This window comes from Chaetura pelagica, unplaced genomic scaffold (genome assembly GCF_000747805.2).
Source record: "Chaetura pelagica isolate M959 unplaced genomic scaffold, ChaPel_1.0 scaffold1939, whole genome shotgun sequence".
In the NCBI taxonomy this organism is placed as follows: Eukaryota; Metazoa; Chordata; class Aves; order Apodiformes; family Apodidae; genus Chaetura; species Chaetura pelagica.
The window spans coordinates 29,978-41,322 of NW_009954670.1; the positions used below are offsets into that span (position 1 = coordinate 29,978).

Here is an 11,345-nt window from a genome sequence, read left to right on the forward strand (position 1 = left end):
CTCATCAGCCACCAGCCACCCTCCCGTGGGACAGCTGGTGGCCAAGCTGTCCCCCCAGCAGCCGGAGCTCACCTTGGGCCCTGCTCTCCGACCCGGCCCCTGCTCCCCGGGGTGTCCTGGCGCGACTCCACGGGCTCCACTCCATCCCCCCCGCCCTACCTGAACAGCTTTTATGGCCTCGAGGGCAGCAATATCTGTGCTCAGCCCGATAACCAGGCAGCCTCCTCCCACCCGCTGGCTGTGCTGGGAGTGCGGGTTCCCCAGGGCACCCTCACCGGGCACCCCCCGGGAAGGGGCCACTGTGTGCCCAGATCTGGCCCTGGGCACTTCCCACTGCCCTCAAAGCTGGTGGTGGATTTGGTGACACTGTGTGTCTCCTCAGGTGGCCAAGCAAGCTGTGGCTGCTCCAGCAGCACCCAGCACCACGGGGCTTGGCTCCGGAATAACCAGAGGGCACACACCCCTCAGTGGCTTCACTTGAGTCTCCATCCAGCTGGAGGGACTTGGGGTTCAGGGTCTGGGGTGACCTGGGCGGGCAGACAGTGATTGCTCCACCGCTGGCAGCTGCCACGTCCTGGACAGACAGTAACCCCAGCACTGACTTGCTCAACCCCTGCTAGCAAGGGGGACAGGAGGAGCCAGAATGTCCTCATGGGGAGGAGAGGGATGAGGAGCTGCTGCCTCCCACTGGCTTGTCCCTGCTGTCCCAGGACAGACACCTCCTGTCCTCAGCGAGGGGCAATGGATTCAAACTGGAGCCCAGGAAGTTCCACCTCAACATAAGGAAGAACTTCTTTCCTGTGAGGGTGACAGAGCCCTGGGACAGGCTGCCCAGAGAGGCTGTGGAGGCTCCTTCTCTGGAGCCTTTCCAGACCTGTCTGGGTGCCTTTCTGAGGGATCTGCCCTGGTTTTGGTCCTGCCCTGGCAGGGGGGTTGGACTCGATGATCTTTGGAGGTCCCTTCCCACCCCTGACATTGTGATTCTGTGATCAGCCCCAGGATCCCACTAGATCCTCTAAACCAACACCCGAGCCTGTGTTGGCAGTGGAGAGGAACGGGTACGTCGGGGGAGCAGGGAGGAGCCAGCCAGTGAGTGCTCCCCAAAACCCAGTGCTGGGACGTAGAGGCTGCCAGGACAGGGACAGGGGACTCGTCCCCACTCTGAGGCAGGGTGACACTGGAGTGTGCAGCAGCCACTGAGCCCTGATCCCACCCATGCCCAGTTGTGCCCAGCCCCAGCTGGGATCACACCTGGGATGTTAGGGCCCCTCTCTCCCCGCTGTCCCCAGGGCCTGTGTGTCCTTGGGGACAGCAGCTGTGGGACAGGACCTAACCCAGTTAACCAGCACCCCCAGCTCTGCCACCTGCTCCCATCCTCACCTGGATTCGCCCTGGGAACAGCAGCATCCCACCCCCCCTCCACAGGGCACTTGGCTTGATCCTCTTTTCTTTTTTGGGATGGTGTGGCAAAGGGTTTCCAGTGGGAAGAGGATGAGGGGAGTGGGATGTGGCAGCTCAGCAGCAGGATGCTCAGCCTCGGGGCTCCATTTCAACCACCTGGAGAGCCACAACGGCCCGTCCCCAGGACCCCACGGGGCACAAACCATCCCTAGGGGGGCTCCACCACCACCCTGTCCCCTCACCCGGGGAGCAGGCAGAGCCAGGATTCGGGAAGCACAAATAAAGCATTCACGCCCAGCCCCACGACTGGCAGGGAAGCGCCCACGGTTGCTGGGGATCCCAAGGGATGTTGGTGAGGAGCTGGAGCTCTGGCTGGAGGGTGGTGGCTCAGCCTGGCCAGGCCAGGGCTTGGCCCTGCTGGACACGGGTTGGCCGGGGCGGTGTCGGGCACCTTTATCACCCAGAAGAGCCGTCATGAGCACCGGGTGGGGAAGCAGTGACTGTTGGGGTGGGGAGACCAGTTTGTGGTCAGGCTCCCGGGGCTGCTGCCTGCTCCTGGCTCTCCTGCCCAGCCCACCTCCCTTCTCCTCATCCTTCTCCCCCCCCAGGAACAGGCGTCCAGATGTTCTGGTGGGGTTGGGAAAATCTACTCAGGGTCTCCTGCCCCCCCACAGTGGGAGGCCTGGCTCCCTGCCCAGCCCACCTCCCTTCTCCTCATCTTTCCTCCCCCCCCAGGAACAGGCGTCCAGATGTTCTGGTGGGGTTGGGAAAATCTACTCAGGGTCTCCTGCCCCCCCACAGTGGGAGGCCTGGCTCTGGGTGCAGCCCCAGGAGCTCCCAAGGGGTGGAACATCCTCCTTTTCCTGGAGGGGAAGCCAAGGAAGGCGGAGGGAAAAAGCAAGGAAAAAGAAATAAAATTTAAAAAAAAAAGGAAAACAAAAGGCCAAACCCTTCCAATGCCCCAGAGTGAAAAAAACCCACAAAACAAAACCCAACCAAACCAAACCAAAAATGGGGAAAAGAGGGGGAAAAGGAAAACAAGAGAAAGAAAACGAGGAAGAAAAGGTGGTTATTGGTGGTTCCTCATGGGTGCTGGTGCCTGCTCACTGCTCAGTTACTGACCCCCCGGGCTGGCAGCACTGGTGTTGAGCTCAGGGGTCACACCTGTGTCCCCACAGGAATGCTGTGAGGTGGCACAGCCTCCATCTTGGCTGGGCTGGAAAAGAGGGTGTCATCCAAAAAACCCCACCAGGTGTTGGAGCCTCCACCACAGCTGAGCACGGGGGTGTCCCCATCAAGCCAGACAAGATCACCAGCCTTTGCCATGGCTGGGGACAAGGTGATCCCAGGGAAACCCCATGAGATGACACAGCCTCCACCACAGCTGAGGGCAAGGGGTGTCCCCATAAAGCCCTATGAGATACCACATTGTTCACCACAGATGGAGAGAAAGTGTCCCCATAAAAACCCCATGAGATGACACTGCCTTCACCACAGGGCCAAGGTGTCCCCATGAAAACCCTGAGATGGCACAACCTTCCCTGCAGCCGAGGACTAGAGCTCCCCTGTATGAGCCCCATGATACAACCTCCCCATAGCTGGGGACAAGGTGTCCCCACAAAACCCCCATTTGATGGGCCAACCTTCACCACAGCTGCAGACAAGGGTGTCCCATGAAATACAACAGCCCTCATTGTGGCTGGAGACAAGGGTGCCCCCATAAGCCTTGTGAGCCTTGTGACCTTCACACCCCAAGGCCACACTCACCAAAACCCTACAAAAACCCCACAGTGACCCACCCCACCTCAGGACCCCCTTCCCAGCTCCTGAAACAAGCCAAAAAAAAGGCAAAATCCCAAAACCCTTGTGCAAAACCTTGCATTACCTCCTCCTCTCCCCGGGAGGAAGGCCATGAGCAGGCCCTGGTGAGGAACCCTGTGTGGGGGCAGCTGTTTTTGGGGGAAAAAAATATAATTTAAGGGAAAAGAAGGGAGTGAACAATGCTGCCCACACTAGGGCTGCTGGCTGTGGAGGCCCTGTTTTCTCCATGCATTGCTTTATCTCAGCCAAGAGCCCCAAAAGAACCTCTTCTTCACCCCAAAAAAACACCCCCCTGGCCTGTTGCTGGAGGCAGGTGGGGGAGGGACAGTGATTCCCAGAAACTTTTGCCTCGTGCCTTTGCAGGTGATCAACAGTGTCCCAGAGGGGATGGAGGCACGTCTGAAGGTCACCTGGTCCAACCTGCCTGGTCACAACATCTCCATGGATGGAGCATTAACCACCCCCTGGGCAACGTTTTGCCAGTGCTTGGTCACCTCGATGGTGAAGTGTTTCTTGACATTCAGAAGAACCTCCTGGGTTCCAGTTTGTGCCCATCACCTCATGTCCTGGTGCTGGGCACCACTGAGAAGACACTAGATCTATATTCAAACCCTCCCCTTGGGTATTTATGACTATTAAGATCTCCCTGAACCTTTTCTTCTCTAGCTCCAGCTCTCACAGCCTTTCCTCCCAGGAGATGCTCTAGTCCCTGCATCACCTTGGTGGCCCTTTGCTGGACTCCCTCCAGTATGTCCATGTCTCTCCTGCAGTGGGGAGCCTGTCGTGGGACACAGCACCCCATGAGTGGCCTCACCAGCACTGGAGGCCAGGATCACCTTCTTCAACCTTCTCATGCAGCACCATGAGCCCTCTTTGCCCCAAGGGCACATTGGTGGCTGATGGTCATGGTCCCCACCAGGACCTCAGGGCATTTTCTGTCAAGCTGCTGGTGGCCTCGTGTGTCCTGGTGCCCCTCAGTGTGTCCTGGTGCCCCCCAGTGTGTCCTGGTGCCCCTCAGCATGTCCTGGTGCCCCCCAGCGTGTCCTGGTTCCACTCCTCCCCAGAGGCTGGACTTGGGACTTCCTTTGGTTGAACCAAACACTGGAGCTGGCTCTTGGCCCACAGCTGGGATAGAGCAGACCCCACCCAAACCTGCAGCTAGAAAAGGGAGGCAGGCAGAGGGTGTGACAAGGAGCAAGGTGACAGTCCACAGGTCACAGCACCTGAAGCAGGGACCAGGCTCTGTCCCTTCTGCTCCATCTCCCACCAACTGTCCCTGCTCACCCAGGGCAGGATGAGAAGCCACCTCCAGCCCAACCCATGCCCGGGCCGAGCACTGCCCGCAGCCACCACAGCCAGGAGCGGACAGACACAGGCCATGGCAAGTGTCACCTTTAATGACAAATAAAAACCACAGAGAAGAGGGGCTGTCCCTGCAGGGGGCAGGGCAGGGGACGGGCTCCCTGCTGCCATGGGCCCCTCTCACCATGGCAGGACCATCTTGGTGCCTCCCTCTTCGTGCCCCAACTCCAAACACGCTGCATCGTCCCGCCCAGCTGGAGAGCTCCTGCTCCACCACGGGAGCTCAGCTCCTCTGCCCAGCACTGTGCAAATCCAGGAGGATCAAACCTGGAGAGATCCACAAGAGCCCAGAGTTTCTTCTGGCCACCACCTCATCCTCACGGGGCTGGGAGGAGATGCAGCACCAGCGTGAAGGTGACAGTCTCCATGACGCTGATCCCACAGGACAGGCAGTGGCAGCCCCGGGCAAGGCACAGCAGGGGTGGGGATTTACAGAGGGGAAAGGTTTTAATTGAGTATTTCTGTCCCAGGACAAAAGCTGAGGGGTTTTCACCCAAAAGCGATGGTGTCCATAAGGTGCAGCCACACCTGGGAGGAGCTCCAGGCCCCTCACGCCCGTCGTGCCTTCTTGGTTTTCTTTTTCTCCTCTTTGAGGGCCGTGTCGTGGGCTTTCCTCTTGGCAGCCAGTTTGTTGGCCTGTGGAGAAACCCCCCGAGACCCAGAGTCAGACCCACCTGCAGCCACCCAGGGCTGCTCCACCCTGGTCCCACCAAACCCACCAGCTGTACCCAGGGGAGACTGACCCAGCTGCTGCGGCCCCCAGGGCAGGGAGAGGGGAAGGGAGAGAGGGAGGGAGAGGGAGAGAGGAAGGAAGAGTGGAAGGGAGAGGGACATGGACAGGGAGAAGGGAAGGGAGAGGAACAGTGACAGGACAAGGGATAGGGACAGGGACGGGGGCAAGGAGCAGGGAAGGGACGGGTGCAACAGCTTCACTTGCCAGGCACAAACAAGCCAACAAGGAGCTGTGCCCTGCCCGTGGGGAGATCCCTGGCCTAGGAAGAGGCAGCTCCAGGCAGGGATCCCACCACTCGTACCTCTCGAACTTTGCGCTTTTTGCCAAACATGATCTTCTTGTAGAGATATTTCTCCCTCTTCTTCATCATCATGATGGCCAGACGCTTCTCCTCGCTCTGCTGCTCCTGCTCCAGGCGCTGCTTGTCCTCCAGCCTCAGCTTCCCAGCTGTCACCTTCACAGGAAGGGCCTGCAGAGACCCAGAGCTCAGGACCCTGGGCACTGGCAGCCCGCCAGGGACAAATTTCCACACCATTCACTGGTGGCCAAGGAAGAGTGTCCTCTGGAGCTGGTGGCAAGGCCTGGCCATGACCGGGAGCTGCAGCTCATGGACACGGGTCTAGGGCCCCCTGGAGGGTGGCCCAGGAGTGGTCCAGCTCCAAGGAGAGCTCCAGCCACAGTGGTCCTGGAACAGGGACCATGAGGACACCCCACAGCGAGCAGAGGGACGGAGCTCACAGGAGCTGCCTCCTGCTGGGGCTCCCACCCCCTATCCATACCTTATTACTCTGTGTCTTCTGCTCTTCCATCTTCTTCAATTTCATCTCCTCTTCCTTTTCAGACTCATTTTCCTCCTCCTCTTCCTCGACATCATCATCCTCCTCTTCCTTGACATTGTCATCATCCTCTTCTTCTTCCTCTTCCTCACTCTCTTCACCTAAAGAGACCACCGTTCCCAACACCATTCCCAGCACTGTTCCCAATGCCATTCCCAGCCCAGTTCTCAACACCATTCCCAGCACAATTCCCAGCACCCTTCTCTTCCCAGCACCCTTCCCAACAACCTTCCCAGCACGGTTCCCAGCACCCTTCCCTTCCCAGCACCCTTCCTCCCTTCCCAGCACCCTAAACACCCTTCCCAGCAACCTTCCCAGCACGGTTCCCAGCACCCTTCCCTTCCCAGCACCCTTCCTACCTGCTTCTCCATCCCAGCAGGGTTCCCAGCATGGTTCCCAGCAGGGTTCCCACAGCCCGGCAGGGCTGCCCTGCTGCCTGTTCCTGCTCACCCTGCTCCTCCCCACGCTGCAGGGCCAGCAGCCTCAGCTTCTCAGGGGGGACATAGTCCCCGTCCTGCTCGGTCACGAAGGGCGAGAGGTGGGGGGGCAGCAGCTCCCCAGGGAAGTACCCGGCCACCGGGAGGCAGAGCCTGGCGTTGACCGAGTCGAAGACCCACTGAGGCTGCAGGTAGTACCTGGTGGGCAGAGGGGCAGGGCTCAGGCTCCTCCCTGGGGCTGGGGGGGCCCACAGGTGTGGGGGGACCTGCCTTACCCACCTGCCCACCACCTGCTTCTCCACGCGGGGCCGATCCACGATCTGGTGGGTGATGGAGGGGTCGTTCACATCGTAGGTGGCACCGATGCACAGGGACTTGTCCCAGGAGACCTGCCCACCAAAGCACCTGCCACCAACACCCACCCAGGAGTCAGGTAAGCAAGGGGCCCGAGGAACACCGGGCAGATCGGCCTCAGAAGTCCCAGCAGGGAGGCTGGGGGAGGCAAACGTGGTACAGGTGCCCACGCCCACCACATACCGGATGACAAAGGCCAGAGGCTCCCGAGGCACCTCCCTGTTGAGGAAGAAGCGCAGCCCTTCAAACAGCTTCTGCTGCTTCTCCAGGGCCTCCTGCTCCTTCTTCCTCGCATCCATCTGCTCCGCTGTCTCCTGCTCAGAGCAAGGTGCTCAGCACCCTCCCCAGGAACAGCCCCCAGCAAGGCCCTCCAGGTGCTGTCCCCACCCTCCTGGAGTCCCTCCCGGCACCACACTGAGCCCTGCCACAAGGACATCCACAGAGAGCACAGCCCAAAGCCAGGGCTGAGGCCCCCCTGCCAGGCTCTTACCCCCTCCACCGGGAACTCGTCCATCTCCACCTCCTCCTCGTGGGTCGGTGCCACCACACGGGCCAGGCTGGCACTCAGAGCTGACAGTTTCTGCAGCAGGAAGAGACCCAGGAAGTGTCACCTCCAGCCAGCACTTTGGGATGGGAAGAGGGGCAGCCTCAGAGAGGAAGGAGAAGGTGATTTCTCAGAGCAAGAGGTCAAAAGACCTGGAGACGAGACAGGCCTTCAGCCTCCTCCATGTGCTGTCCCACCCTCTGTCCCTGGGAGGGTCCCACACCACGCAAGGGAGCCCAAGATCACACACAGCTCCTCAGCCTGAGGGGGCGAGGAGTCTGGGACCCGGGATCAGGCTCTGCTGAGTGTGCCCATGCCAGGAGGGGTGGAGGAGTCTGGGGTCAGGAGATCAAGGCCACGTGGGGTCCCCCCACAGGCCGGGTGACAGCAGTGTCCCTCACCTCCAGGTAGCTCTCTGAATCCATGGCGTACTCCTTGCCCTCCGCTGGCTTCAGCTCAACATCAGCCTGGCCATCGATCTGGGAAGACATAGAAGGGTGGGGAGGCAGCTCCCACCCCAGAGCCCCCAGACATTCCCCCCCTTCACCACCCCAACCCCTGCCACGGGCTGGGGACAGGGTGGCACGTCCCCAGGGCAGGTGGTGGCCTCACCTTGGGGGGGTAGTGCAGGTTGAGGGAGTGGTAGAGGCGGAAGTTGACGAAGCCCAGCAGGGTGGTGTAGAACTCAGTGAAGGTGGCCATCACACGGTAATCCACATCTGTAGGGTGCTGCAGGCACACGGGGAGGGTGAGGACACAGGGACAATAGACCATGGTCCTCTGCAGGGGCAGGACCCATCCCATCTGCACAGGGAGGAGGATCCTGCCTCCATCACAGCGAGGTCTGGAGATCCACAGCCACGGCTGGACCCGGGGCAGGTTAAGCCCTCCAGACTTGTAACCAGGGCTCCTCTGAGGAAACCTGCTCCGTGGGATGGGGACCCTCATCCCACCACTGGTGGGGATCTCGGTGGCTTGGTCTGGGGACTTTGCTCCCCCAGGTGAGATGTGCAGGCCATGACAAAGCAGGGAAAGGAGCTGAACCCTGGCAGGGATCAGCCAGAACCCAGGGGAGGGGGAAGTGATGCTGGTGGGGAAGGACACGGGTGGCCCAAGGTGCCACGGGGGTGAGCCCTGGTGAGGACCACACCAAAGGCCACAAGGAGCTGGAAAACTTCAACCCAGCTGTGCTAAGCCCTGGGAATGTCGGGAGCAGAATGGGAGGGCATGGCTGTGCTGGTGAGCTCCTGCCTCCTGAGAACCTTGGCCAGGCACGGCTGTCCTGGCACGGGGCACAGCAGCTTGTCCCTGGTGGGGGACACAGCAGAGCCACCCGGGCACAGGGAGCTGGGTCTGCCCTGGCTCCTCCTGCAGCACCACTGGCCTCGCTCTCACAGGCTAATTGTTAGCTGCCGATTAGTGCCTGTTTTAATCATTGACAAGAGGAAATAAGGAAGCAGGGAGGCTGGTACAGCCAGTCACAGGGGACACGGGTACAGCCACCCAGGGAGGAGAGGATTGTGTCCCCACATGAGCTGAGCACTGTCCCAGTGCCAGACCCACAGGATGGTCTAGGGACTAGACAGACCTGCAGCCTCCTGTCCCACCCTGCTGTCCCCAGGGGCTCTGGAAGGTCCCTGCCACGCAGTGGGGAGGCCAGTGCCCCCCAGGCCACGCACAGTTCCTCAGGAGGGGTGAGGAGGCTGGGAGCTGCTGCTGCCAGGCAGGGATTGATGCAGAGGGAGGGAGCAGCGGGTATCCCACGTGGATCCCAGGTACTCACATCGTGGGAGAAGGTGTAGGGGGTGATCCAGGTGACAGGCTGCCCCAGTACCTCTGCCTGGTAGTAGATGCCCTTGATGGAAAGGAAGACCTGGCAGGGAACAGAGAGCTCAGGGGGAGGAAGGTGCCAGGGGTCCCTTACCCCTGACTCATTAACCCTTCCCTAACCAGCAGGTTCATCAGGGGAAGGCACTCACTCCTGTGAGTGCCTCAGCCCAGCAGAACTTCCCCACGGCCCCCAGGTCTGCCCCCGGGCAGGGGGGCCCTCAGCCCCACCTTGCGCAGGGAGCGGGAGGCGATGACGTAGTTGAGGAACTCGACGGCCAAGCGGCGGCACAGCTGGATGGTCTGGACGTGGCACTTGCCCGTCCGCGGGAAGGTGGAGAACAGGAAGCACATGGAGAGGGCATCGTCCAGGTCCCGCAGGGCGTCGATGAAGGTTGGGTACCTGTGGCCGGGCAGGAGGAGGAAGGGGGGACATCACAGCCCCAGTGCCCACCAGAAGCTGCTGGGGCTGGGAGAGACCCAGTGGGAGAGAGGAGCAGGCAGCAGGGAGCATCCACCTCCCATCCCACACAGCTGGTGACCCACGGGGACAAGGTGTCCTTTCTGGGCATGCAGGGACCTGCAAGCAGCTCCCTGGGGAGCCTGGAACTGCCCTGGTGAGGGGATGGCAGTACCCTGGGAACCACAGGGTGGGTGTCACCAGGTTTTAGGGCATTGAGAGTTGGGAAATCCCAGCGTGGGCCCAGCAGGGACGAGCAGGCTGGTGGCCTCTGGGGTGGCACATCAGCAGCTCCTCAGCCCAGCAGTGTCTGTCCCTCAGTGCCATTTCTCTGCACCAGCGCAGAGAGGGACAACCAAGAGACCTGCCAACACAGGTTCCCTTCCTCCTGGCTCCTCTCCTGTCCTCTCTCCTTGCCACCAAACTCCACTATGCTGGCATCAGTCCCCTCCACCAGGAAAACACTGCTCAGGGAGAGAAGGAAAGCCCCCAGCATCTGCCTGGAGATCCTGGAGCCACCCAGCTGCTCCCTGCAGCACACCACAGCCTTCTCCTCCGGCCCAGGAACTCAAATGTCCATCAAAACCCCCTGGAAAAGTATAGGAGGTTCCTGATGAAGCTCCTGGCTGCAGGAAAAGCCCTCCTGGGAAAAGATGAGGCTGGAGCTCACCTCTCCTTCACGATGTGGTCGAGCTTGTAGGTGGGTTTGTTGTCCTTCAGCCGGTCTACGGTGCCCCACTCGCTCTTCCCATACGCCTTCCGGAGCTTCCGGACAAACACCTGTGGGGACAGGGGGACATGGGGGGGCTGTGGGAGACAGGGCGAGCCCCGAGCACCCCCCAACCCCCCCGGGGGTCCCCAGGACAATCACCTTGTACTCCCGGAACTTGTTGACGATGGGCTCGTGGAGGAGGAATTTGATGTCCTTGAGGAGGTAGAAGGTCCTGGGAGCGGTGGAGCCTTTGTTCACCTTCTTCTTGTGCTTGGGCTCGTGGGGGTAGATCCCCTTCAGGATGCAGAGGCGCCTGGGGACACCACGGGGGGGTGAGATGGGGACAGCACGGGGGGGTGAGATGGGGACACCACGGGGGGGTGAGATGGACACCTTAGCTCCGGTGTCCCCACCCCCGGGAGGACACCCCGAAGGGGACACGCAGGGTGCACCACCACGACCCCTGGGGCTCAAGTCTCTTCTGCCCCCAGGGCAGGGGTCCCGGGAAAAGTTCAAGGGGGGTCCCAACAGGGTTCCCAGAGGGGTCTTGAGGGATTTTCAAGGAGGTTCCCAGGAGGTTCAGGGGGTCTGGAGGAATCCTGAGGGTCTCAGAGGGGATTCAGGGGGTCTAGAGGTCCCAGGGGGTTCCCAGGGAAGTTCAAGGGGTCCCAGAGAGAGTTGTGGCAACTTCGGGGGGTTTCCCAGGGGGACACTGGGATGGGGTCTGGGGGTCTGGAAGGTCCCTGGGGCAGCTCAGGGGGTCCCAGGTGGTACCACGAAAGGTTCAGGGGGGCTGAGGAGGAGGGTTCAGGAGGTCCCCGAGGGCGGTCCAGGGGGTCGCAGATGGTCCCAGGGGGC

The 11,345-nt window shown here is 61.0% G+C and overlaps 1 protein-coding gene across 1 annotated transcript; it reads right to left on the minus strand.

Annotated features, from left to right (window-relative positions):
* Positions 1–5,133: 5,133 nt before the first annotated feature.
* On the minus strand, positions 5,134–10,796 carry PES1 (pescadillo ribosomal biogenesis factor 1). Its single transcript, XM_010005607.1, has 13 exons — positions 10,647–10,796; positions 10,446–10,555; positions 9,547–9,718; positions 9,272–9,361; positions 8,101–8,217; positions 7,890–7,967; positions 7,435–7,524; positions 7,128–7,258; positions 6,870–6,995; positions 6,604–6,788; positions 6,097–6,254; positions 5,619–5,786; positions 5,134–5,220 (listed from the first exon to the last, which is right to left on the minus strand). The coding sequence occupies exons 3-13, from the start codon at positions 9,667–9,669 to the stop codon at positions 5,134–5,136; spliced, it is 1,353 nt and encodes a 450-aa protein (XP_010003909.1). The 5' UTR covers positions 9,670–9,718; positions 10,446–10,555; positions 10,647–10,796.
* Between the last annotated feature and the right edge of the window lie 549 nt (positions 10,797–11,345).